Raw genomic sequence first — 26,457 nt, forward strand, 5'->3', positions numbered from 1 at the left:
ACCTGACAGGTAAAGATTGCTAAGTGCTCAGCTACTGTGGCGGGGGAGGGGGGTATAAGTAGATAGGGAAGGGACAAAGTAGATTGGTCTGCTGAATCCCACCTAAAGCAGGACAGCTGGACTTGCCTGCCACCCTGTCCACAGCATCTGGCTGTGTTTATTACATGTTTTGATAAGATGCCACTGCCTGCCAGCCTTTCCTCATTTTGAATCCCTCAGTCCCCATGTGTGGCATGCTAACAAGCCAGAGACAGATCCCGGCATCTCCTAACAAAGAATCCCTTTACCTGGCATCAACGGCACTTTCTACAGTGAGAGGGGTGAAAATCTTCTCCCTCAGCGTTTCCTGTTGAGAAGGGCAAAAACAAACAAACAAACAGGTGAAATCCCCTTTAAAGACAGTGTGGCCAACACGGGGCCACCATCCCCTCTTAATGCAGATGTGCAGCCCACGGGAGACTACAAGCCCCAGCATGCACTGCTCCATTCTGAACTGGGCAGATGGAGAGCAGGAGAAGAGGGATGAGATGAAACCCGGCGAAGGAAAATTCAGAGAAAGCTTCACAGTCAGTGAGGCCTATTAGAGGGCGGGACAGTTGTCCACAGGGAGCATCTCTTGAGTCCTTCAGAAATGGATGGGACAAAGGTCTGGCCACTGTCCATTGGTGGGAGACGCCAAGACACACCTAGATGTTGTATAAATGGAGAGAGAGATGAGGGGGGCAGAGGACTCCACAGGGATGTTCCACAAACATGAAAAGCAAAGCAGCGGTTCCCAGCTGGCAGATCAGATACTGAAAATACACCGGTCCCCTGCGGGGCAATGAAGTGAGCAGGGTCTCAGAGCAGAGACTGTCTTCACTGCCGTCTACCTCCCCCATTCATCCCTCTAGCCACAGCACCCGCCCGTCCAACCAGCCGTCTCGAATCCGCGGGCCTTACCGTCACTTTGAACGTGATGGCCTTCTGCAGCCCCTCTGGCGAGATCTGGAGCAGCTCGGCTACTGCACGGATCTCTCTTGCGCTCACCACTGACGCGACCTCCTGGCAGTCTGTCTGCAAAAGGCAAAGACAACCCATTGGCAGGCAACTTCCCAGCGTCCAGCACAGCTGGTACCCAGGGACAACCTAGGGGACCTCATACTGAAGGCCTTGTCCATCTCTGATTATGAATATAGGCCCTGATACTGAGCTGGAGTAAATCAGTGTAGCTCCATTGACCTGGTGTTCATAGAAGCACTGACTTCACTTGGGCTACGCTGATTTACTCTAGCGGAGGATCTGGCCCATTGTCAACATTATTGTGTAGCGCTGGAGGAAGAATCAGAATGTCCCTCCTGTGGGAAAGGCTGATATTCTGACGTTGGTTTTTGTCCCAGATGGATCCAAAATGTTGAAATCTCAATTGGCTTTGAAGAATGGCAAGTTCAGAGAAGTGTTGATTTGAAACATCAAAACGTTTTGTGTCTGCTGGTTCGACGTGGAACTGCCAAAGCTGCTGTAGGCCTTCCTGGGCATTGTAGTTCGGGTGCCCCATGGTGCCAGGATCCCCTGTGGGCCAGGGATTTTTTCTGGATGCAGATTCCACAAAACGGAGAGAAGCTAAAATCTTGGGTTCAATTTTCTTTTGAGAGCTTCCTCCCTGCACAGGGGCTTAGGGTCTGGTCCAGATTCCATAGAAGCCAAACCAGAGTCTTTGCATTAGCTCCAACAGACATGGGATCAAAGCCCTAGTTCGCAGCATGCGTCTAAAGTCCTTGCTACCAGTATCTCTTTGCGCCCTGGGTCCCCTTCCCATCTCCCCCCTGGGAGCCGATTACCTCGTATTTTTCAAAGTAGACGTTCCCCAGGTGGAGGATGGAAGACAGAATTCGGAAGATGCTGTTCTGGTCCTCAGTGCTGAAGTTCAGGATCTCCATGGTGCTGAGCAACCTCCGGAAATCCTCAGCATCACTCTTGCCAGGAATCTCGCAGTTACCTCCCTGCAAAGGTCCCAATCAGAGCATATCTGTGGAACATGCAATCTGAGGCCCAGGAATTAGCCACGACAGGGGACGCAAATTTACGGGGAGTGGGGATTTACCAATCTGGGGAGCGAAGCAACCTGAATGTCACAAGGACCTGGGCGCTGTCACAGCTGCAGAAAGAAATGGAATTGCAGGTTGTCAGCTGTTTGAGGCGGGGCTGCGTCTGCCTGTTTGTACAGGGCCTTGGACAATGGGTCCCAGATCCTGAGTGGGGCTTTTGGGTGCTGCACCAGTAGAAATAATAAATTAAGTGGGCCTGATTGCTGAGCTCATGGGCGGACGTGGGCCCCATACCTGGTTCAGGTAATAGTAGGTTTCTGCATCTTGAAGGCAGAATTGCTGCTTCTGCTGAGCGGGAAGGCCAGCCAGCATCTCATAGAATATGTGATAGTTCCTTTCGTCGTTGGCCTATGAAACAAGAGGGACGAGACTAAGGAAACATCATGACATGGTGATGGCAGCGGGGGGTGGCACAATAAATGCTGGGACTCACCTGAAACACGATCCTTGATTTCTCAAGAAGGTACTGTGAGGTTATGGCACCACAGATCAAGCCTCTGGGAGAGACAAAGGTTAGCGCCTGGGGGCTGCGAATCTTAGCACGGCATCTCGTCAGACATAAGAGAGCGAAGGAAGGACCGAGGATCTATCCACACCCAGCCCTCTGCGCCCGCAGGACACTGGCTGTGTGGGAGGTGCCCAACCGATGCCAACCAATGGCTCCTGCTCAGCACTCCAGAGGAACGTGAATGTCGCCCAAGGTCCCAGCCTGTCTGCTCAGTGGGAAACGGCCTACTCCAATACGGTTCAACTCCATCCCCGAGGGCTGCCAGCCCAGCATCTCATCCCATCTCTTCCCTGAAGTACCACTGGGTCCAAGGACTCGTCATTGCCCCTTGTTTTTCCTTGAATCTGAGCTGAATCTGCCTCAGAGCTCAGCCCTGTGGGTATCCTGCTACCCAGGTGCTCATGATGCAACCCCCAGCACAGCTGAGCGAGGGGAAAGCCACGAGAATGCCACCTGCCTGCTGCCGCCTATGGTAAACAAAGGGCCAACCACGTGCAGCCATCAGAGACAACAGATCGGCTGTTGCAGCCTGGCAGACTGAGTCAGACAGGTGGCAATTAAACCTCCTGCACTAAAAGCCAATGCAGAAGAGACAACTAGAAGAGAACCTCCTCCTTATTGCCAGTGGGGAGAGATGGACTCTAGTCTATTCTGCAAAGGTTTTTACACTGCCCTCATCACCACAGTATCTGAGTGCCTTCCAGCTGTGCATTAAGCAACATGACTGAAGTCCGTGTGGATGGATGGGCAGTCAGAAAACCACGATAGCTGCCCAATTCCCAGGCTAAGCAAGAGGACCAACGAGAAGGGTGGAGGATTTGAGTTGCTGAGTGTGGTGTATTGAGGACCAGGGTTGGAACTGCAAGCTATCACTTTAAGAGTGGGAAGGGGAGTGGAAGGGGGAAAGCAGTGCCTGGTCCTGCTTGCATGCTGGAGGGCTGTGTTGTGAAGTGGCTGGGAGCAGCAGGCAATCTGCAAGCACCCAGCCTAAGAGCAAGGTGGGGTGACTTGTGCTTCTTTGTTTTAGGGAGCAGCCTGCTTTGTCACTCTCTGGTTTTGGTTACAGTGTGTTATCGTTCTGAATTCTAAGAAATAAACTCATGTTGCGTTGCAACCTTCCAGCAAGAGCAGTTAAATTTTTATCTAGTTTCTCTGTGTGTGCCATGAACTGAGGAAGCCCCGGCCTTCTGCTGGGGAGCTGGTGCTCCCATGTCCTATATCCAAGCCCCCATGGAAGCCCTTCACCCCCCCTCCCCCCCGGATTCACATATCTGGATGAGAGACTGAGATGTATCCAGAGACTGGAGGAATGGCAGCCCTGCTACAAGGCCATGTCAGTTGGGACTGGGGGAGCTCAACAGGGGGAATATTTGTAGGGCCTGATATTTGAAGCGGAGGCCTGAGTTGTGCACACAGTTACCGCAACTGCATATGCAGCTCTAGCAATTGGATGTGCGTGCAGCCGGTTACACATCTATTAGGCAGTGCTCACAGTCACACAACTGGCGGTGCAAATTAGGTGTGCAATGGCACACACCTGATTTTTTTAAAAGCAGACCCTTAAAATCAAACAACCCCTCCCCACACGCAAGAGGGACAAGAATACAATCTGTCAGGGGAGACTCCTTTCTCCTTTCCCAAAGAGTTGCCTGCGGCTGGAATGGCCAACCGCCCAGCCCGAGGAGCTGAATGGTTCCCGTGCTTTGCATGGAACCATTAAATCACAGTTGAGGAGCACAAGGATCTAACACCTCCCAGGGGTTGGATTGGCCTCTCAAGTCAGCAGCCCAGAGGCAGGACCATGGGGCGGAATTCCCTCGGGCTGGGGGTCACTTTCAGACACACAGAGTGGGGTGTTAGAGGGACACTCAGACGCTCATCGTTACTTACTCCTCCAGAAAGATTTCCACAAATTTCCCAAACCTGCTGGAGTTGTCGTTCCTCACTGTTTTGGCATTTCCGAACGATTCCAGCAGGGGGGTCGCTTCGAGGATCTGCCCCAGCCAGACAAAAAAACACCAAGAGCCTGTCAGGGTGAGACAGTCCAACCAGGGGCGCCACGATGCCGCAGTGATGGGCATAGAGCAGAAACGAAAGGCTTGCTAGACACGTCGGATTAACCCTCCTGGCTGCCCTGGGCCAAGGATAAAAATGGTGCCTCCACTTGCAGCCTGCTCCTCTTGGGGACAGGAAATAAAAGCCTTCCCCATCCTTTGTATAAGAACATAAGACGGGCCACACTGGGTCAGACCAGTGGTCCAGCTAGCCCAATATCCTGTCTGCCGACAGTGGCCAGTGCCAGGTGCTCCAGAAGGAATGAACAGAACAGGGCAACGGTCGAGTGATCCATCTCCTGTTGGCCAGTCCCAGCTCCCAGAAGTTTAGGGACACCCAGAGCATGGGGTTGTGTCTCTGACCATCTTGGCTAATAGCCATTGATGGAACCATCCTCCATGAGATTATCTAATTCTTTTTTGAACCCATTTATACTTTTGGCCTTCACAGCATCCCCTGGCAATGAGTTTCACAGCTGACAAATGTGCATCGTGTGAAGTACTTCCTTTTGTCTTTTTAAACTGGACGCCTATTATTTCCTTGTGTGACCGTCTGGTTCTTGTTTTATGTGAAGGGGTTAATAACACTTCCTTTTTCCCTTTCTCCACACCAGTCATGATTTTATAGACCTCTCTCATAACCCCCCTTAGTTGTCTCTTTTCCAAGCTGAAAAGTCCCAGTCTTATTAATCTCTCCTCATATGGCAGCCGTTCCATACCCCTAATCATTTTTGTTGCTCTTCCCTGAACCTTTTCCAATTCCAATATATCTTTTTTGAGATGAGGAGATCACATCTGCACGCAGTATTCAAGATGTGGGCGTACCATGGGTTTATATAGAGGCAATATGATATTTTCTGTCTTATTATCTATCCCTTTCCTAATGGTTCCTAACACTCTGTTCACTTTTTTGAACCGCTGCACATTGAGTGGATGTTTTCAGAGAACTATCACAATGACTCCAAGAGCTCTTTCTTGAGTGGTAACAGATAATTTAGACCCCATCATTTTATATGGATAGTTGGGATTGTGTTTTCCAATGTGCATTACTTTGCATTTATCAACATTAAATTTCATCTGCCATTTTGTTGCCCAGTCACCCAGTTTTGTGAGATCCTTTTGTACCTCTTTGCAGTCTGCTTGGGACTTAACTATCTTGAGTAGTTTTGTATCATCTGCAAATTTTGCCACCTCACTGTTTACCCCTTTTTCCAGATCATTTATGAATATGTTGAATAGGACTGGTCCCAGTACAGACCCTTGGGAGACACCACTATTTACCTCTCTCCATTCTGAAAACTGACCATTTATTCCTATCCTTTGTTTCCTATCTTTTAACCAGTTACCAATCTATGAGAAGACCTTCATTCTCATCCCATGACAGCTTACTTTGCTTAAGAGTCTTTGGTGAGGGACCTTGTCAAAGGCTTTCTGAAAACTTAAGTACACTATACCCACTGGACCCCCTCAAAGAATTCTAGTAGATTGGTGAGGCATGATTTCCCTTTACAAAAACCATGTTGACTTTTCCCCCAACAAATCTTTTTGTTGTTTACAGCACCAGGCACAATGGGGCTCTTAGATGCCATGGGAATAATTTTAAATTAATAATTACATTTTTTAAAAAAGAAAAATGATGCCTTGGGCATTGGCACCTCTGGCCCATTGGTGGACCCAGCACTGCTCGGAAATGTTTTTCACCATCAGTAGTTGTGACTGACACGAGCCATCCCTGGCATTCAGGGCCTGAGAACTGGCAAATACAGCAAAACCTCTGTTCTCCTCCAGAAGTGTTCTTAGGAAAATAGTGCTTCCAAATTAAACATTTGGCTGAACAATGAAGAGAGACCAGGGTTTGGCTTCCTTTAGTTCCTTTTCTGTTTAAGGAGTGGAATACAGTGACCTGCCCACAAATGCAACAGTCATTGTCTGCTCTGCAACAGCTCCCACACAAGGCTGGGGGCAAGGGATGGTTTTAATGCGAGAGGGTTTTCTTAGGTTTTCCAGCCTGTCTGCTGAGTGCCAGGGGAGCTGTAACTCCCCCCTTGCTGATGGCTGAAGGAGGGCAGGAGGGGAGAAGGAGAGTAGGAGAGCGAAGGGAAAGATAGTCACTGCAAAACCACGCGCACACACACAGGGCTAAAGGTTGCAGGCAAAAAAACCCCCAGTGACTCCTAGGGGAGTTCTGAGCCGCAGGATTTAGCCTCAGCAGAGATAACACAGCAGGCCACTTTGGCATCAGCCTGTTAGGTAAGTGGAAATTTTGCATCCCACACACACACCCTGTACCTCTATCTATGGTAGTGCAGCAGGGACGCATAGGAACAACAACAGGTTAGGGTCACCAACACAACGGCTGTGAGAAGAGGGATAATAAGCCACACTCTACTGCAAAGAACTGTACGTTTACCCAGGATTCCTCTGGGGAAGGGGACCTACCTCCCTAGAATGGGACCGACATCTGCCCTTCCTGCTGTTGCAGAGGGGCTGTATGAGGCTTCCTAGAAGGCAGACCCTTCTCTGGCTTTCACACAGGGTCCGTCTGATGCTCTCTTTGCCAGGCAGAATGAACTTCTGTGCTGCGATTTGGGGAGGAAGGCCCCTACTCCGACAGGAGGAGCACAGCTTGGTGTCCCAAGAGATCCCTGAGTTTAGCCATGGAGAGCAAGGCAGGGAGGGTTTTGGAGGGAGCCGAGAGACCCCAAGTGGGTCCCAAGGAAAAATGAGTGCCTGCGAATGGCTCCAGGGAATAAGGCCCTGAAAGCCATCATGGGAAGAGGCTCCAAACAGCCTTCAGTTTTAACTGACTCATGCTGAATGCCCCAGGTACCTCCTGAGGGAATGCTTGCACCTGCTGGGTTGCAAAATGTGCTGATTCTGTCCATGGGGACACATATGCCAAGCTGCCAGCCAGGCTGAGACATCTGAGAGGACGCATCTGCCGTGCGGCGGAGCAGGCCAGTACATCCTGGTCAAATGCACCTGCCAGGCTGCCACTCACCTCCGGTACCTCCCGCCATTCTACCGGCTCTCAGGGCACATTGGTGGCTCATGGCAGCACACACGGCAGCTGCAGCCCTCCAGGAGCAAGCGGCACCATAACTCGTGGCGTCTGGAAAGGCAACCATACCTGCTGCATCACATTGCGTTTCTGATTGACCGCTGCCAGGTAACGCAGGACCAGCTTGGTGGCTTCCGTTTTGCCTGAACCACTTTCGCCACTAGAAAGAGAAGACGCGAACGTAAGGCGGGTCGCTGGGCGCGCAATCACCCGAAGCCAGCCGAGAGGTTACCGAACCGAGCGGCAGCTACACGTGCTGTGGGTGCTGTGCTCGGCCCTGCTCCCTTTGAAATCAACGGCCAAATTCCGACTGGCTTCAGCAGGGGCTGGACCAGGCTTGGCGGTTTTACCATTATATTGATTGTACTACTGTGGTGCTGGTTAAAGATGCCAGCTAGAGATCGATCCGGGAAGCGCTCAATGTACATCCCTTTGGAATTTGCCAGGACGATGACGATAAAGATGCCAGCTTCGCAGCCCTGCAGAAGGACGTCTCAGATCTACCTGCAGGCCAGGTGTGGCATGGGCAGTGACTGGGCAAGCTGCCATGAGCGGGCTCAACCCGGGGCTAGAGGGGCCACCTCTTGGAACAAAAGGGGAGCTCCCTTTCCGCAGCCAGGCCACAAGCTCTCACCTGATGATAATACACTGGTTGTGTTTGGCATCCATCATTTTGGTATAGGCGATGTTTGCAATAGCAAAAAGGTGTCTGCAAAAGAGCCAGATGCACAGAGTGTTAAGGGTAAAACAGTCCCTGCAGAGGAGGAGTTCCCACCAGCCGAACACCCTGGCTGGTAGCCGGGAGAGGCTTCTTTTGCTCTGAGCTGCGCCAGCTCCCTTGCCTTAGGTCACCCACGGGCACAAAGGAAGTCTGAAGACACCCAGCAGGATCGAACCTCAGGCTTGCTATCCATGGGCAGGGAAGATCTGTTACCTGTGCTGGGATCTCCACTTGAGAGAGAAGACAGCTGCTTTATCATCAGACTGACCGTCTGGGCCTGAGCACCCTCTGCAGCACCTCCCCTAAGCTGCTCAGCCCTGCCCCAAGTGGTGGTGGATTGCAGTGGGGCTACTGGGGTGAGAGAGGATTACTCCCTGGAGTAAGCTCTGCAGGCTCGGGTCCCCGGCCACGACAATCTGAGCTCAAGGAGAGCGCAAGGACCCCGAGCAGCCGGGCTGTGCAGCTAAGACACCAGCCGGAAGGGGACTGTAACATGCCAGGAGGAGACAGACAGCACACTGCGCTCCGTGCGGGGGAGGTACTTACGGGGGATTTTCTCCCAGCGCCCTTCCTTCATACTGCAGCACCTGCTCCGTCCCATAGATGTTGTACATTTTGTAGGGGTTCACGGACACTAAGATGCTGCCTATATAGGTCTGCAACAGCAAGAGACACACAGAGGAAGAGCTGCTTATGTTTTTACGCTGCTCGGCAGAAGATGAGCAGCAGGTATCTAAGCTGAGTGACAGTAATTCCTAATGCCATTGACCAAAGGATCTCAAAGCACTTTACAAAAGTGGGGGAAGGTCCATCTCTGGGAAACAGTGGCACAGATTGGTTTATCACTTGCTCAAAAATCACAAAGCGAGATGCGGTTGAAGCAGACTAGAACCCAGGCGTCCTGACACGCTGTGCCGTGAGTGACCCACCAGACACACACTCTGCACACTCTGCATATCGGTGTCAGGCCGGACCCTCCACTGGTAATGCCGAGGAGACCCTGAGGCCTGCCATGAGCTCTGAGTGCAACTTCAGCTGCCAGGAACTTACGTAGATTAACTCGCGGTCAAACCTCGTCTTGATGTTGTGCAGCACTGCCCCCTCCTGGAGGTCCCTGGAACACACAGCACAGAACAGGGATCAAGGCATAGCACTTTCATAAAGAGGATGAGGCTGATGGCCGACAGATCCTCTCCTGTCGTCTCCACAAATGAAATCCCAGCCAGCTCAGTGCCACCAACGTGCAAAGCAAAGGCACCCTTCCCAGGCACACGCAGTCAAAGCTCCAAAAAGCGAGGCTGGAGTCAGACTACGGGAATCCATTGCCGAGGCTGGTGAGATCTTAAAGTGGGTCGGAGGAGGGCACCTGCAGGAGCTGTTCACAGCAGTGGGCATGGTCCATGCTAGGGCCTGGGGAGCACATTGTGCTAGTCGCTCTACATAACCAAGGTGAGACATGGCTCCTGCCCCAAACACCTAAGACAGAGGGTAGGAGGGGACACCGAGATGATGGGACTCACCCAAGGTCACACAGCAGGTCGGTGGCAGAACTGGGCCTATACCCCAGATTCCTGATTCCCAGACCCCTAGCCCACAATGGTGCTCTGCTGAGTGACACCAGCCAGCCCATGGTGATTAGCTTTCCTTTTACATCAACCAGAGCATGCCAGTCAGTCACTTACTGCAGCTGGGTCATGTCCTCCATGCCATCTGCCTTCGGCTCTTCTCGGGGGCTCCTGCACGGCAGGTTGCGGATGGAGTGCATCTACACTCAGGAATTAAGACATGCAGATCAGGCAGTTATTGCAGGGTGCAGCTGGGCAGCGTTACTCAGAGAACTACTCCGGCCAGCTCAGGGGCCTCCTGAGACAGAGAGTCGGGGTCGGACCCCAAGCCAAGCTATGGCTCCCAAACTGATTCAACTGGCGTGTCCGTCTGCCAGTGCTGGGGACAAGATCCCCACTGCTCTATAGTGACTGCTGCTGGCTCAGCCCTCTCTCATCAGGAAGAGGAAACCCTAGGGAGCAACGAGGCTTTTGCAAGTGGAGCCGGTGGTTACAGAAGGGACTTCGCAAAGGGGGTGGTTTGACCCCGATCCTTTGCTGCCAAGTCCCTTCATTGCAGCAGCCACCAGGTGGCATCACCTGGTACAGCCACCGATAAGGCCATGACCGTGTGGGGGTTGGGACACCAGGCCCTGGAGCAGTTCCTATCGCCTCACCCGTTTTGGGGTGTGGGTGTGTGATGGCCGGCATTTTGGCCAGCATGACTGGAATTGAACCAGGCACCTCCAGAGCTAAAAAGCATGAGCAGCTACAGCTTGAGCTAAAGAGCCAGCCCTTGGAGCCAGGGCCTGCCACGGGGCCATATCTCTGCAAACTGGGGCATGCATCACACACTAACCAGGGGGTTCCAGTGTAACTATGGAGGCACTGACTAAAATCAGCTGCCCGATGGACGTGGCTTTCCAATAAAGGAGAACAGAACAGGCCCAGTTCAGGGGTACAGCTGCTATGGAGCGACCCCTTCGGGCAGGAGGCTGTCTAGAGGCGGGGGCTTCAGCAGAGAGATGTCTGGAGATCAGACCATGCCGCTCCCCTCTGCATCACTCCCCTGGCTCCCCCTCACTTACCACGTCCAGCTCACACCTCTCAGCCTTGCTTTCCAAACGCTGCACAGCTCTGCCCTGGTCTGCATCTCTAACCACATTCCCTGCCCCTCCCTTTGGTTCCACTGATGATACCAGCCTTGTCTTTCCCCTCTTCACCCAGGCTTTCATGCTGGGCCCTATGTGGGACCAGCCCACCAACCCCCCTCCCAAAGATTCATTTATTCTACAAGCTTCACCCCCTTGCACGCACACACAGAATATTAGACTGAGGACTTGTCTACATGGGGACATTCAGGAAAGCTAATTCAAATGAATTTTTAAAGCAAATTCATTAAACCACAATTAGTCCCTTTGTGGACACTCTTGTGAATTAAGCTAAACCAAATTAAGGCCACTTTAATTCTGAATGAGAGTCTCCATGCATGGGTTCAATGTGCTTTGACTAATCCACTTTTAATCCGAATTAACACAAGGTGTGAATTTATTTTCCTGAGTGTTCCCATGTAGACAGAGAGAGAAAATGAAAATGACCATTAATTATTTGCATTACAGTAGCACCTATAGGTCTGAGACGAGAGCAGGGCTTGAAACAGTCTCTGACATAAAAGGATCACAATCTAAACAGACAATGTGGATGGGGAATCCATGCAGTGCCCTTCTCACTAGACCACACTGTCCCTCAGTGTGCTAAAGCAGCTCCCCCAGTGTATTGTCCCTCCACATTCCACTACAGAGCACACTCTGAACTGCTGGGCAACATACACAAGCCCCTATATTGTCACACTGGCACCTATTTAGCTTTCAAGAACAATGCAAAGGGTAGCTGAGGGACTGCTACAATCCCTGGGCGACATTCAGAGGTGGGAGATACCCACTGCGTCCCCGGTTCACCTCCCCCCAGCCAGGGCAGGATTGGTCCCTATCACCTCGTTCCCTGTGCTTCATCTAACATGATTTTAAATGCCTCGCGCCGCGTCAGCTGAAGGCACAGAAGAGCCACAGAGCGTCTGTTACTTCACAAAAAACCCAGGTAACTAAGAGTCACCAGCTTGGAAGAGCAGACAATAAACCCTGGAGCTTTTCAATCATCACTGTAGCTCCTAACCTGGAGAGCATCCAGCCCCTCGCGGGCTCAGGCCAGGGTAGGCAGCAAGCAGGTAAGCAAATCGTCATCCAGGGTAAGCCAGTCATGTACTGGGGTAGGTCTCAGTTGAGCTCTGTCGGCCAGCGCGTGCCAAGAGAGGCCTGTCTAATTAAAACGCTCCTTCTGTTCCAATGCAGCTACCTGCCACAGATCAAGTCTCTGCATTTACATATACCTCTTTTGTTCCATTGCTATGACAAAGGTCAAACAGCTCCAAAAGTAACAGCTGTCACCCTGGCTGCGGTGCCAGTCCGGGGGGGGGGGAGAAGGGGGGCTCATAGCTTTACAATGACAGGGCCCAGGGATAGCTCGGTGCCTTTATTAAACCTCAGTTTGGCCTGGGCTGGTTTCCCCTTTCCAGCATACGTGCCAGTTCCCTAAGCTGGCACAACCTGGTTCCTGCATCCCACTGTTTGGGAACCTCTTTCAAACAGGCCAGGTTTTTTAACCAGCCAAAGCCAACTTCGGGGCACCAGCTGTGGTCTCCCCTGAGGTGTGGGGGGGTGTTGGCTGTCAGTGGGTAAGTCAGTCCAAGCAGGGGATGTTTGCATGGGAGCACACAGGCTGGCCACCTTAGCTTCTCTCCTGCTCAGAACTGCCATGTGGGTAGAGCCAAGCTCCCACTGATATGATCTGAATGTAACAGCGTGAGTCTCATCTTGCTGACACCACTGGGCATCCTTACCCCAGAGCAAGTGAGAGGAGCATCAGAGCCAGGACCGGCTGGCATGGAGGAGAAAACATTTTTTTATTTTCACATCTGAGGCCAGTCCTTGTGCAAGAGAAGGGAGCCAGCTCTAGTGGTTAAAGCAGGCGGCTGGCAGTCAGGACTCCTGGGTTCTGCCGGCTGGCTGGCTGGAAGCACCTGATGCTCATTCTGTGCTGTAAGGAGGGTGGGGAAGGGGCACAACCACGGGCTACACTATTAACTCTACTAATAGACGAGGTCTGGTTTTAACCCTTCAAACCCAGGTGTTTTCCATAACACTAGGCCAATTTGTTTCTCCAACACCCCCCATCTCACTGCAGATTTGGCCCAGAGTTTTAAGAGAGCTGTACCTGCTTACCCCAGGGGCCAAATGTTGCTCCCTCTTCAGGGTAAGGGCCTGATGCAACGCCCCCTGACATCATTCGGATCCGGACCTTTGGATCCGGTCCTCCATTCAGATTAACCCCTGTGGGTTTACCACAATGTAAACTGGCCCCAGGTCTGGAGTCTGCTCTAAATGGCCCAAATCCCTGGAATTACCTGGTGGTGCCAGGGCAGTTTCTTGCCCATGTTCCCATGCTCCCAGTGGCTCCCATCGCCCTGGTTCTGCACTGAGGATCTGTGGGTCAGGTACTCAGCAGTGCTGTCTCCTCGCCGGCCCGAGCACCTGTTCAGGCTCGCAGTGGGAGGATTATGAAGCAGTTTCTCAGAAGACCACCCGCTGGGTGACGCACGGACGTTCACTATCTGCTGCTTAGACCAGTGCTGCTTGTGCATGTTGGACATGCTTCTGAAGGAGCCCAGCCTCTGGACCTGCGGCATGACGACGGCGTACCTCCCTGCACTGTCCTCTCCTGACATGTCCTCGTTCTCAAAGAGCTCAGCGGGGAGTTTTGCTGGTCTGCTACACGCTTCCTGCAAGGATGGGGACCCGGCAAAGGAGGGGCCAGCTCCCGTCACAGAATGGGGGCCTTTGAAGGCCACAGTTCTTTGTGCTTGAGGGCCCGGATTTGCTTTGCCTTTCAGCACAGCGTGGGGGCTGCAGGTGGCAGGATAAGACAAGTTCCCACCCGGAACCTTATGCCCCCAGTTTGGGGTAGGTGACCGTGACCTATTTACTTCTCCCATTGGCATCATAGCATGTTTTAGGGATGGAGTGGGGGAGGCCAGCTTCTGAGAAGGGCTCCTACCAAGGGGGTGTCTAGGATCTGTCGGTGATGGTGGGCATTGTCCCTGGGCTACATGTCTGCCCTCTCTCACTGAGAATTTGAGAGCCGTGGGTCCTGATATCTGACCTGCCACCGGCTGTCCAAACCATTTCAGGAATGCATTCCCACCTCCTGCTTTGTCTGCAAGCATGCTGCTGGTTTCTGCAGGAGAAGGCCTCCTGGCGGAAGGGGTCTGGGTCATCCCAGCCAGAGGCTGACCGATGCGTTTGATAAACGCCTTAGGGATCCCAGGAGCAGGGCTGGGAGGTGGAGGCAGCTTTGAAATGCTCCTCATGCTTCCGCCTCCCGCCATCTTGGGTGACGGAGTTCGCTGACCTGGCATTTCGTTCCCAGAAGCCCCGTCCAAATGCAGCCGTGCAGGCAGCTGCCCTCCCGGCCCATTAGCATCCACAGGGAATGAGGACCTGCCAGGTAGAAAGTTAGGAGAGTCTTTGATGGTAACACGATGGCTTCCTTGGTGTGTCAGCATCTGAGGGGAGGGTGTTCTCGCCAATCCCTGGGGAGGCGGCCCACCTCTGATGGATGGCACTGGGGATGGTGGGATGGGAGACTGAGCTCCCGCTGGACGGCCCAACTGCTTCAGAAATGAGTTCCTCATTAAAGGCTTCACTGCTTTAGTTGGGGGCTCGGGCTGCCTGTTCCAAGCCTGGGGTAGCCACCTGTGCATTTCCACGGGCGAGCAACTCAGTCTTCTTGATAGCTGAGGGGAAGATGGCCGTCTGCTCCCAGCACCCCTGGCTGAAAAGCGTGGGGACCTTGCCTCAGGAGGAGACCCAAACTGCCTCAGGGATGGGTGAGGTGAAGGGGGTGCTTTCAGCTCCCCAGGGGCAGGATTATGGAGCCCTGGAGGGACTAAGCTCCCAGGCAGCGTAGCTGGGGTGGTGCCTTGGGGGTTTGAGCCAAACATCTGAAGCCTCGATGAGCTGGATTTGAGCGTGGGCTGTGGGGACAACAGGCTGGAAGGTGGCTCACCCCTTGTGCTATTGACATGCTTTAACACAGGCTGTGGAGACCAACTCCTCTGACTCACGGCTGGGTTATGAGCTGTTGGCCTAGGAGATGACATGGGCTGAAAGGTGGAATCTATAGGTGCTGTGCTCCCAGCTGTGGAGGAGATTTGTCTCCATGACAGAGGGGGAGAGGAGACATTTTCTCTTGCCACTGGAGACTGTGGTCTCCTCAAAGAGGGAGGGGGAGCAGCAGGTGGGCTCTTCATCCTCAGAGAGGATCGTGGTGAGGGAGGGGGACTTCTGGATCTCATCGGTGGCTGGTAAGAGGGCAGCTGTGGAGACTTCCCAGTCATGTGGCTACCGAACCGCTGCAGAAAGGGTATGTTCGTCTCTGGCTTTTGAAAATCCAGCTGTGGCTGGTTAAAGTTGGGCCTTTTCACACTGGGTTTTGGAGAAGGGGGTCTCTGCCACACAGAAGAATGAGATGGTGGCCTGAGGGGCTCCAGGCTGCTTCTGCTTCCTACTCTCCTTAAAGGATGTGGAGAGGAGGAGATGCTCCTCCGGGAAGGCTGAGGGGAAGGAGGCCTTTGGGAGTTGTTGTTGTTCCTGGCTGTGTAATCAAATTTCCTCATAGGCAAGAGAGGTGCCCAGTCTAAGGTCTCCAACCCTGCTAATTTGTGGCCAAACTTTTTATAGGAAGGCTCAATAAATGGATGCCGGTCATGTGCTTTCTCCTGGGGGATGTCAAAACATCTTACAGAGGGCTGTGGAGAAGGGTGATGAAAGCTCTGTCTCTCTGGACTTCTACGCTGCCTGCTAAGTTTCGGGGAAGAGGTGGAACTTGGCATGTCGCCGTGTCTAATTGATGGCTGAGGGGAAGGTGACCTCAGAGGCCCGCTCTCACCAAATGACAAAGATGTTGCCCTCCTTACTGGAGAGGGTGTGGGGGGCCTGCCCTTCACCTCGCTTCCACGGTGTTTTAAAATGGGTTTTGGTTGCATGAGGGATTTCTGTAAGAATTGTCCTAGGGGGCTCCCACATCCTCGCGGAGAGAAGCTTTGCAAATGCGCCCCCTGGACATTGCCTTGCTGGTCACCAGGGTCAAAGCTGTTTCCCATCGACTTTGGAGAGTGAGGTTTTGGAAGCCAGCTCCCATGAGCCTGGCCAACACGGCAGTATGTCACTGAAGGTTGGGGATCCCCATTGCTGAACTGGGCGAAGGGAGACGCCAGCGGCTCGTATTCATCGTAGTCATCCTCATCTTGATCCACGCCAGCAAGGGAAATATGCGGAGAAGGAGGGAGGGGAACATCAAGTTTGTCTCTGCCAAACAGCTTCACCTGAGGCCTGGGGAAGAGCCTGAACTTCCTGTTTAACGACAGTTTAGAAGGCAACATTTCCTCGATCCCCTGCTGCTCAAAGAAGGAAGAATTAGGGAGCATAAAGGGGTAATCTCCATTCTCATCTGCCAACTCCTCTGGCTCATCCATCTCCGTTATATCATCCAAGGGATACGCATAAGGGTTATAGGAAAACTGAGCGGGAGGGCCCCATTCGTATTCACTGTAACTGATTTCATGCTGAGGGGAATAATCATACAGATAGCCCATTTCATCTACCCACAGGTTGTAGGGCCCTCCAGAAGGACCATATTTGTCTTCAGAAGAGCCGTATGGCCCTGTTTGCTTTTCATAGTAATCCACATCGCTCCTATATTGGTCATAGGATTCATATGGTGAATAGCCAGAAGGTAACTCATAATCCTGGTCTTTATAGTCATAGTAGTCAGACTGGTTTTGCAGCGGATCATCGTAGTAGTCCATGGGCTCTTCATAAAGCCCGTATTCTTCTTCCATATCATATCCAGGGTAGTCCTCGTAATCAGATACCCTTCTGTTATGAAAGTCATGTCCGTCTGCATAGTCAGTCGGTGCCTGGAGGTAGCTTTCCTCCTCAGGGTAGCCATACTGAGCTGGGGCCTGCGGGTCGTAAAAGCTGCTGTCATCCTGGTAACAGTTGTAATAGTCCAGTGGGACTGCAGGGCCCTCATACCCGCTTGGCCCGGGCTGTGAGAACCTCCCAGAGGGCTGCCTCACAAGGCCACCATGTTCAAAATTTGGCTGGTAGCCATATTCCTCTTCCCCTTGGCCATAGAGCCTCCTGGCTCCAGAGAACCTTTTCATGTTGGCTCGGTGCCTCAGAATCTCGTCCTCTGATGGGAAGGGGAGTTTCTTAGCTCCAATCCTAGACAGCCAGGCCTCATTCATGGACCTCTCATTGTAGGTAAGCCTGGCCCGTTTGGACAGGAACTTTCTTGTCAGCCAGCTGGTGGCAGCAGAAGCTTTGCTCAGGATCTGAGCCCGGGGTTTGAATTTCTCTTTCGTTCTCCTCCAGCGGAAGAGGCTGCTGAAGAACCCACCCTCCTCCTTAGGTTTCTCGCCTCCCAGTCCCAGCCGTATCAGCAGGAAAGAGGGCTTTTTTGGGTTGCCACTGACCTCTTTCTTCTTCTTCCCTATACTCTTGAAGCGCATCATGAGGTTGGAGGTGGATTTCAGCACTGCCTTGTTCTTCTTCTTTATCTTCTTCTTTGAGCTGTATTTATTCAGCCCCCAGAAAAACCGGGAGGTGTTCTTGAACTGGCCCTTCTTGGAGCGCTTCAGGCCTAGCCTCTTGAAGCCCATGAAGAGCTTGGATGCACTCTTCAGGCTCTTCTTCGTTTTGGACTTGGGCGGTGCCACTTCCTTCCTAGCTAGACCAGCCATAGCCTTGGTAGCCCCTTTCAGCTGAGCCTTGGCGTGCTCCTTCTTTGCCCCCTTCTTCTTCTTGGCATCATCGCCCGCCAGCCCCATCACCAGGTGGGAGGCACCTTTGAGGTGCAGGTCCTTCTTCTTTTTCTTTGCAGAATAATCTTCCTCCTCCTCCTCTTCCTCCTCCTCTTCTGAAAGCACCTTTTTCCCTTTCCCCTGCTTCTTACCAGCCATGGCTTTGGAGGCCTCCTTTTTGTCCTTCCCTTTCTTTTTCTTAGGGTCTTCCTCACTGTCCTCATCTTCATCCTCCTCCTCCTCCTCCCCCATCTCACTCTCCTCATCACTGTCTTCCTCGGCATTGCTCTTCGTTAGCTCAGAGTCCGAGGCCTCCTCCGACTCCCTGAGGACTTCCTTCTTCCCCTTCTTGGCATCCTTCCCCTTCTTCTCATCCTTCCCTTTCCCCTTTGCCACTTCCTTCCCCTTCCGCCCTTTGTCATTGCTCTTCCCCCCTTTGCCCTTGTCCTTGCCCTTCTTGGCACTGCCATCCTTCTCGGCGGTCCTTTTGGTCTCACCTTTTTTGCCACCCATGCTCGTGTTTCAGGCTCATACTCTAGCCTCCAGGCGTGGCACTGCCATGCGTCACTCACGACCCTACGTAGAGGTGTGGGTTATAACAGTGTTCCCCGGCCAGTCAATCCCCCAAAACCAGGCAGAAGCAAGTCTTCAAAGCCAAACCTTCATGCTGCCCATGCACATTCGTGAGCCAGTTGCAATGTCTTCCCCGCAGCAGAAGGAAAGCTTTTCTGCATTGCTCCGAAAGAGCGGCATGCAGTGCCAGGAGCTAGTGCTCGTATACAGGTCTTGGTTTTATTTTCCTTTGCAGGGTTTCAGTGAGACAGAGCAGTTCTCCATCCTTCCCTGCCTAGGCTTAATTGCTCCTTCTTAGTCCCCCCTACTGCACTTTAGAATGTGAATGCAGAGTCCCACCTGTGATGAGAACATCCCCTGATACCTGCAGCTGCATCCTCTGGGAGGTCCTGCTTCATCCTTCCGCTGGGAAGTCCCTGGTCCTGGCTCTTAACACTCCATAACGACTCCTCAGTCAAAATGTCTTATCCCATCTTGCGATGCGCCTTTCTGCCAGGCGCGGGGAGTTAAGAACTCAAGTTATTGCGAGTGTTCTGCTAGACTGTAACTGTATCTCCTTGGCTCCTGGCCGTATGAATAATGCAAGTGGGCTGCCCTGCTTCCACTCAGAGACTCTTCCAAAGGAGACAGAAGAAGCAAAGGAAGAGAACTCAGAAATGGCCTCTGGCCAGCGCTCCAAACGCACTGGCCACACCAATTGGAAGATAAATCTGGGTGAAGGCAAAGAGTGGAAAGCATCCTTCTTAGAGGGTGAAATTCACATTCACCACTAGCAGCCTATGCCTCACGTCACCCAAAGAGCTTCAATCAGATAAAGTGGTGCGTAGTCTCTCTGCCTAAGGGTGAATTTTCTCCCAAACAGCATAGGTCTTCTATTGGTTTTCTTCCTCCAGTATTGATCCCCACCAGCGATATCCACATTAAAACAGGGGCTCTGATTCTCCTCTTGCTCACAGTGCCGTAAATGAGGAGTAAATCAGGAGTCACTGGCAGACACATTTGTGTTCCTAGTGGGAATAATGTCAGGAGCTTAACTGCCTCTTTCTCCCCCGGCCAGGAGGCTACATTTACATGGTCAAAATTAGGAGACAATGATCCTGATACAGAGGGTGGGCCAGATTCAACTTTCATCTACACTCAGGACAGTTGCTGGGGTTGCTCCAACGTAGCTGAGAGCACGACCTCGGTTCAGGAATAAGCAGCAGGGATGGGTGAAATCTAGCCTGAAGACCTTGTTCTCATCCATCATCTTAGCCATTGACAAGGGGAGAACACAAAGGCACAGTCTTCAAATAGGACCTTTCCCATGAGACGTCAGTGACTCGCTCATGCTAAGAAAGCTCAAGCCCTTCAGAGCCAAATTCTGCTCTCACAGCCACGCACTCGCTGACTCCAGTAGGGCTGCCTGGGTGAGAGACCTTCACCCTGCGATTTTTTTTTAACCTGGCAAATCTGACAGCAGTGGTGAAATTAACCCTCAAGAGTAACTAATAAGCATGTGGGTTTTCAAGGGAGCCAATGAAAAGGGCAGGACGGGACATCCTGGTTTATAGAGGGCAGTACCTTCCATCGGGGAGCCTGAATTCCACAGCGTTAGTGACACTGGATCTCCAGCCTTCCCAAACTGCCTCAGGGGACATCGGAGCAAGCAGGCCTAAGGCAATACCACTCCGGGGAATTCAGGTGCGCTCCAAAGTCAATAAACAACGGAGAAAAGGACGGGAGGATTGGAATGATCATAAGCCGCTATGCACATACACACAGCTTCCTGCCGACAGCCTGAGCCCCACAGCAGTTCACATCCCAGACAGCCTGCACTGACGTGACAGCTGCCCGCAGCCTACACACCGGCCAAAAGCATGAGCTGCTACAGTTGTGCTTGCACTAAACCTGTCTGGCAGGGGCGGGGCTGTAACAGCTCATAGCCTCTGTGGATCAGGCATGAAGGGGGCCCCAGAACACACACTCGCCAGTGGCTTTTGCAGGCAGTTAGCAGGGAGATGCAGGAATCTGCAGGTGCACGTTTGCTTGTCGTGTGCACAAGGTTGTCTACGAAAGGGCAGGGGTATGTGTGGTGTGCCCACACGCGACTTGTGTGTTTGCACGGGCGGGGCGTGCACAGGGTCGGCAACTGTGGAAGGGGAAAATTGCGGCCGAGCCACGTTTTCCACCCCACAGTTTGCCCGTCACCCCCTGCAGGACAATGGGGATAATCTCCATGTGTTTTAAATTTCCTTCCCAAGCAGGGTGGAAAGTATACAGAGATCCAGCCACCAGCACATGCAGCGTTCTGGAGGATGCTGGTATCTCCTCTGGCATAAGGCAGGCCCTAAGGGCAGCCCGAAAGCCTGGCCAGCTTTCTGCTGGATGGTATAATGCTGCGGATGATTTCTGAACCCTCAGTCGCTGCCAGCTCCCCGTGATATTAATATCACTCCACGGCAAGCCCAGCGGCATGTTTTCTGTGGCCAGTAGCAAACGGCTTAATAGGACTGGGCACTGCTGTGGTTTTTCTATCCCTTCCCCAGGAATTTCAGGCCCCAAGGCCCTTTCTAAGACCCAGCCGCCCGTGCCCCTGGCTCAGGTTTCATAAGGAAAGCAAAGGAGCACATTTCATATTAGAGCGCGACTAACTTGAAATCAGACACTCAAATCTTCCCCAGCCTTCGTGCGCGCTGCGTCGCTCTTATTGCAAATCAGGAGGGCTGCTCTCTTGTGAATTCAGTGGCAGGGGAGGCCCAACCAAGCCTCCTTGGGCAGACAAGCCGAAACCGGGCTTGCTTTTCAGCCAGGCAAAATCACTACGAGGATACTTGTTTGCTTTGCAGCATGCGGCCTCCAGTTCCAGATCCCCAGTGACTGGAGTCTGCCTCCACTTTGCCCTCTCCCTGTCGGAGATGCATTAATTGGTGGGTGTGCCGGAGCGCTCAGGGCCCTGTATGTGGCGCCCTCTGCTAGGAGGACACCAGTCTTCGCCTTATTTCCCCTTTGCATTGCGGGGAATTGATCCCCATTGAGACAACAGGGAGAATCTTGGCTTTTGATATTACCTCGCTCTGCTCACCTTGTCTTGTCGGGAGAGAGAGACAGGGTGTAGATATGTGGGTGGGTTATACACAAGGAGTGTATGTGTGGTGTGTGAACGCATAGTGTGTGGGAGGGTGATACAGGCGGGAGTGTGGTGTGTGAATGAATGTAAAGTGTGTATGGGGGGTGGTGTGTATGCTCACACTGGTTGTTGCACTTCCCTGTTCCACCTTTTCTATGCACAACTCCCCCAACAATCCTGCAGCTTGCTGCCAGCATCAACTATTAATGACAGACCTGGATTCGAGTGGCTGCAAATTCATGAAAGTTTAAGCAGAGATGTTCTAAATTTGTCATTTGTTTTACCCACCCGGATCACCTTCCCCCCGAAAAGACACTCAGAGCCACAGTCAGTCACCTTTGCACTAGATTTCAAAGCTGGCCAGCTCTCCTGCCCCTGAGATGCTGCATCTGTCAGGGGTCAGAGAGCTGGTTGGCCAGCCAATATTTTACACGTACAACTGCTGAACTCTAAGTGCCAAGGACATTATCTCCAGGCATGCTGGCGATTTACATGCAAACACAGGGCATCTTATGAAACGTACGAACACGTGGACAATAGAGAGTTTTGTACAGAATCAAGGGAAATCAAGACACTGTTCCTTAACATGAACTAACAGCTTCTATGCAGAAAGAAAAGGAGTACTTGTGGCACCTTAGAGACTAACCAATGGTCAATTGATCTGAGACACTGCGGATCCACTAGCCATGTACCTCCGCAGCCTGCTCCCAACCCCTCTCCTTGCGTTGCACAGTGAAGCAGCACCCATCATGGATATGTCCCCTGGTTTTCTGATGGTCTATTTTACATGGTTGTTGTAAAGAATGAACAGAGGAAACAAGGCTGGAGCAGCCAAGTGGCTGGGTTAAACAAAGACAGAGCAGGCCCATGCAGAGAAGTCAGTCTCAGTGTTGCCAACCCCAAATACTCAAAAAATGATGGGATTGGTTTAATAATCATGAGATTATCTAAAAAAATGGGGCTCTTTTTATTTGCCTTCTGGTTGCTGAGCCTTTACGGTGCAGTGGCTTCACATTTTCATGCTTTTCTCAGCACCCATGAGGGCTGACACTTACTAAAAAAAAAAAGCCAAGATTCTCACATATTCCCATGACTCCAGGAGCTGGAGCTTTAAGAAAAAGCAGCAACGATTGCGAGACTCATGTTAAAATTGTGAGAGTTGGTAACACTTCTCTACACTCTGTCTCTCTCTCCCTAGAAGACAAGGTGGGCCAGGTAATATCTTTTATTGGACCTACTTCTGTTGGTGAAAGAGATGAGCTTTCCAGCTCCACAGCGCTCACCTTCAGGTCTCTCCAGAAAAGGTCATTTTTCATCCTCTTGATGATTTTTTCCCCTGGGGCTTTAGGCAGAGGTGAGATTTTCACCGATCCTAGACTGGCATAGCTCCATTATTGAGCTTTTCCATGTACACCCACTGAGGAGCTGGCCTGTTTGTGACTCCTGCTCAAATAGTCAAGAATCTCTTTGTTCACACAAGCCCTGATTCTGAACCCTTGAAGTCAATGGGAGCTTTTTACCATTGAGGTCAACTGGAGCAGGCCCCTAGTGCCAAATGCTGACTGACCCTAGGAAGCTCTGGGTAAGAGAGGCCTGAATGCAATGGAAATGATACCTTTCCCCAATGCATGGGGTCTGCATTGCAGAGAGGTCACGTCAGGACTCTGTACTCCCCTGCTCTGTGGAGCACTGATCCATGGTATGTGTCTACGTATGGCCATGTGTACACAGAAGGCTGCTGGTGGGTTGGAGGAGTGGCAGGGAATGGGCAGCGGATCCAATCAGTGCCAACCCACTAGACCTGAGCACCACACTAGGGGAGTATCGAGGGCAGGGCTTTTTGAAAGGTAAAGGGCTTTTCGCCTGCCAAGATGGAGGCTCCTCATGTTTCCTGTAACAATGATAATCTCTCTTAGCAGCTACCACCATGCAGGGAGTTGCATTCCTTACCCACCTGCAGGAACACTTTGTTTACCTGCAAATCTGACATCAGGAATTATAACATTCAAAAACCAGTAGGAGAACACTTCAATCTCCCCGGACTCTCAACAACAGACTTAAAAGTGGCAATTCGTCAACAAAAAACCTTCAAAAACAGACTCCAACAAGAAACCGCAGAACTGGAATTAATTTGCAAACGGGACACCATCAAATTAGGCCTGAATAAAGACTGGGAGTGGATGGGTCATTAGAGCAGCATGGGCAGCAGCCATGCTAGCCTCAAGTGTTGGCCAATTGTATATGTCGGTGTGGCCCTTTGCAGGACAGCACGTCTGACCTGCTCAATAGATTGTGTGTGTTGGCCATCTAGAGGCCGCAGCCTGCTGAGGCTAAAAATCCTAGGCAGCTAACTGTGATTTGGTTTTGGTCAAATGGCTTCACCCTGTCTTTTTGGAGCAAAGGTCCTAAGTTTTGTCTCCCATGCTGCACGTGAGCCATTTGGCTAGCAATGGCAATGTCCGTGAATGGACCATGTGACTTCCTTACACCTTGAAGCTTATGGTCTCATTTCACATAGGCCACCAAACAGCCCGTCAGATGGCAACAACTTTGGGTCTCGACAGCCCCACACTGGGTTTGATTGGGTGAACCAGAAGCAAAAGGCTACAAATCCCCGTATTAATGCCCGGACCCAGCTAGCCTCCCTTACACTGTTATTTTGAGCACAGAGCTGGGAGACATTTTTCAGGTGAAACTTTTTTTTTGGCAAAAAATACCAAAATACATTGTGAATTTGTGCCAGTTTCACTGATTCTTTTTGGTTTAAAAAAAAGGCCAAAAAATCAAAATGTTTCAATTTTTTTTAAATTACTTTTAATTTCAAAATTTCCTTTAATTTTATTCTTAAAAAATCAATGTGATGGGGTGCCTGCCCCACACTGGGCTCTAAGGGGTTAATAAAGCCCTACGGTGGCTGCAGAGAGGCCGCCAATCAGAGAAGGGCTGAAGGGAGCAGCCAATCAGGGCAAAGCAGGCCCATATAAAAAAAGAGAGCTGCAGGGCAGAGGAGGGTAGAGACAACCTGGGAAGTGTATCTTGCAGATAATTAGATATTAGTACAATGTCTGTAGGGCTGATATTAAGACTAATTCAACCAAAAATGATCATTTGGCTCTAACAGACTCCAAGACTTCAGCGGGGACAGGAGCACGCCCTAAGGGCTTGTCTGCCCTATGGGGTTTACAACGGTGTTGCTGCAGATCTGCCGCTGTAATCCCACCGTGTAGATGCCTCCTACAGCAACAGAAGGGGTTTTCCCATCACGGTAGGAATGCCACCTCCCCAAGCCACAGTAGCTGGGTCAACAGGAGCATTCCTCCGTCAACCTAGCCATGGCTACCCCGGGGTGAGGTTAGCTTAACCACGGCACTCAGGGTGTGAATTTTCCGTAGCTATGTCAATCTACATTTGTAGCGTAGAGCAGGCCAAAGGAAGTGGGGCGTCGAGCTGGGGAGTATCTTGCATGCCCCCAGATTTATGCTTCTTAAAGGGACGTGCTCAAGATGCCGAGGCTGGACGGTCGACTTGCTCTGACAAAGCCCATCCTCAGCATCCTGCAAAGCCAGCTGCTCGCCAGGCTGCAAATACCAATCGAAACCACACTGAGGCATGGCTTACCTGAGTCTCTCAGTAACCGGTGCTAGGCCCTGCCATGGGGCAGAAGGCCCTGGTGCCTGGAGAGTGAACAAACTTCGTGATCGGCGCATAGCAACAGATAGAGGTGCACAGACACCTCCTCACCCAGCGGGACCGAGCCAGAAATGCAACTCCCACAAGAGTCTGGGTCTGCCTCCACTGCAAACCCAGCTTGGTGGCAACTGGAAGGTGTGTCCCCATCCCTCTGATAGCAGCCTGCTGGCCCCCCCTGTGCAAAATGAGTTTACAGGATCTCAGCCCAGTCAAATCCACCCTCACAACTGGCACTAACTGGGCCCCTTGTTAGCAGCTGCAGTAGACAGGCCAAGGGTAGGATGGGGCATGGAGACCCATAGTCCCTCTGACGCCTGCAGGTGGGCCCTATAGCTCAGGGCTGAGGCTCCAGGGCAGGGTACCTGTCTCTGTCAGCACACAGTGAGATGGCCCACCCTCCATGATTTCTGGATTAAAAAAGGGACTTGTCTCCAGCGCTCCAAGGATTTCCCATCAGCCTCCTCCTGGCCAGAGACGCAACGAGGAGGGGGGAAGGAGGCCCAGTCCCCCACCCCTCCAGACCACAGATGCCCATCAGCCCTGCCTGAGGTTGTGTGGGCCTTGAACCCCAGAGCTGCACCCTGCAGGGGTCTGCAGAGAAACACTGGCTGAGTGGCTTCAGGGCGCACGTGTGGTGTGTGGGATCGTGAGCTCCGGGCTCCACCTGAGGCTGCCCCGGCCCAGCACGGAGCTGCTCAGCAAGGCCAGGCTGCTGAGTTTCCTCCGTGGCTGTGAGGGCGGCCGAGTCTGCAGCGCAGCGTACGGGAGCGATCCAGCACGGTGACCCACGGCTCCGAGGTGAGGACAGGTCAGGTGGGAGGAGCTGGGGCAGATGGAGGCTTGGGGAGATGATGGTCCCTATCACGGGAAACCTCCCATACCTCTGTGCGATGGGCTTCCCCACCACGCGCTTGGCCCTGGGGAGACACCCCCCCCAAGCCCCTTCCTTAGGAAAAGCCTGGCTTGCCTGACAAGGGTTCTGTGACTGTGGGGCTCTTTGCTGTCCAGGCACACATCTGGGCAGAGTTCCTTGGAGGACTCTGTCTCGAAGCAGTGGGCGTTGTCCTGACTCTCTGCTTGCTGTCCCCTTCTGCTGCCCACATTTTGGCCCTATGACCTGCACCCTGTGAGGTTTTTGTCCCCCAAACTCAGCCGAATTCTGAGTTCTGTCAGTGCCGGCTCTAGGCAC

At 52.3% G+C, this 26,457-nt stretch overlaps 1 protein-coding gene across 1 annotated transcript in view; it reads right to left on the minus strand.

The window, feature by feature from the left end:
* MYO15A (myosin XVA) overlaps window positions 1–10,166 on the minus strand; it is a 79,353-nt gene extending 69,187 nt beyond the window's left edge. Inside the window, exons 1-11 of the mRNA XM_084641370.1 lie at window positions 10,114–10,166; window positions 9,482–9,545; window positions 8,978–9,087; window positions 8,345–8,419; window positions 7,780–7,870; window positions 4,486–4,589; window positions 2,521–2,584; window positions 2,322–2,435; window positions 1,821–1,982; window positions 943–1,056; window positions 288–346 (exon numbers count right to left, since the gene is read on the minus strand). Coding sequence (XP_084497496.1) covers window positions 288–346; window positions 943–1,056; window positions 1,821–1,982; window positions 2,322–2,435; window positions 2,521–2,584; window positions 4,486–4,589; window positions 7,780–7,870; window positions 8,345–8,419; window positions 8,978–9,087; window positions 9,482–9,545; window positions 10,114–10,136 — 980 coding nt within the window. The 5' untranslated portion in view covers window positions 10,137–10,166. The remainder of the gene's footprint in view (window positions 1–287; window positions 347–942; window positions 1,057–1,820; window positions 1,983–2,321; window positions 2,436–2,520; window positions 2,585–4,485; window positions 4,590–7,779; window positions 7,871–8,344; window positions 8,420–8,977; window positions 9,088–9,481; window positions 9,546–10,113) is intronic.
* Window positions 10,167–26,457: the final 16,291 nt, after the last annotated feature.

The sequence above is a fragment of the Lepidochelys olivacea genome (assembly GCF_965140295.1).
Source record: "Lepidochelys olivacea isolate rLepOli2 genome assembly, chromosome: 10".
Classification (NCBI taxonomy): domain Eukaryota; kingdom Metazoa; phylum Chordata; order Testudines; family Cheloniidae; genus Lepidochelys; species Lepidochelys olivacea.